Source organism: Tachysurus vachellii, chromosome 2 (genome assembly GCF_030014155.1).
Source record: "Tachysurus vachellii isolate PV-2020 chromosome 2, HZAU_Pvac_v1, whole genome shotgun sequence".
NCBI lineage: Eukaryota > Metazoa > Chordata > Actinopteri > Siluriformes > Bagridae > Tachysurus > Tachysurus vachellii.
The window spans coordinates 31,029,024-31,029,989 of record NC_083461.1 but is presented as its reverse complement, the minus strand read 5'-3'; the positions used below and the strand labels follow the sequence as shown (position 1 = coordinate 31,029,989).

Genomic DNA, 966 nt, shown 5'->3' with positions numbered 1-966 from the left:
ATACAAGTGGCTTCATGGCTGGTTATAGGATAGAAAAGAAAAAGGATTTGCACATTTATGTGAATTTATCTTCACTCTTCAAGCTGTTTTTAAGATTCTGCAGTTAATTTCACCCAATATGTATTTAAGTGTAGATACTGTGTCAGTCTGTGAACCTCTGCTATAAAGTTATCCTAAGGTGTAAAAGATAATGCAAAGACAAAACTAGCAATTAATTTGCCAATTTTATTTAAACCATACTTAATAATCAAATTAGTTCACATTCATTTCAATACCAGGAGTCCATGATGCGCCTCATGCTCATGAACCTCATGCCACCGTAGTCCCTGAAGTTCCTGTACTCTCCGGGCCTGAAGTACCACATCCTGCCTCTGTAGTGTGGATACTCATACATGAGCCAGTGGCCATCCATCACGTGGCAGGACATGCAGCCGTTGGACCAGTGGTAGCGATCCATGAAGGAATCACAGTCATCCGTCGCCTCCATCATCTGACCCATGAAGTTGTCCCTCTCGTAGAGCCTCATTCTGTAGGATCCTCTGTACTGTTTGGGAAAATATCAAATATAGATCTCAATTTTGGGCCAAACATGTTCCAAATGACACTGCACATGTAATATCCTACCATGGGGATCATGCGGCAAGACCTGATGCAGTTGTTTCCCCAGCCCCACATGCTCATGTAGTCAGCGTACTCGCCCCTCCTCATGAAATACTGGTTTCCCATGTAGTTGGTGCGGTCATAGACCATCCAGCAGCCGCTCTCCACCCTGCAGGAGTGACAGCGACTCATGTAAGAGTGCATATCAGCACAATCACCGGTGCACTCCCAGGAGCGCCCCATGAAGTTCCTGTCCTCATAGAAGATAACCTGGAGGTATATAAGGGAATGAATTACTTTATCAGGTATGATTTAAGATTCATTTTTAATACCAGGATTATATTTGCATATTCTTACCCTGCCCAT

General features: G+C 43.5%; 1 protein-coding gene across 1 annotated transcript; it reads right to left on the bottom strand.

Moving 5' to 3' along the window:
* Positions 1-268: 268 nt before the first annotated feature.
* LOC132841759 (gamma-crystallin M2-like) lies at positions 269-966 on the bottom strand. The gene is made up of 3 exons (XM_060864260.1): positions 958-966; positions 625-870; positions 269-544 (listed from the first exon to the last, which is right to left on the bottom strand). The coding sequence occupies exons 1-3, from the start codon at positions 964-966 to the stop codon at positions 269-271; spliced, it is 531 nt and encodes a 176-aa protein (XP_060720243.1).

Bases quoted from the DNA above. Each gene is read 5' to 3' on its own strand.
- LOC132841759 (XM_060864260.1), bottom strand. The intron at 545-624 runs GTAGGATATTAC...TTTCCCAAACAG, and splicing joins CTTGCCGCATGATCCCCATG to TACAGAGGATCCTACAGAAT.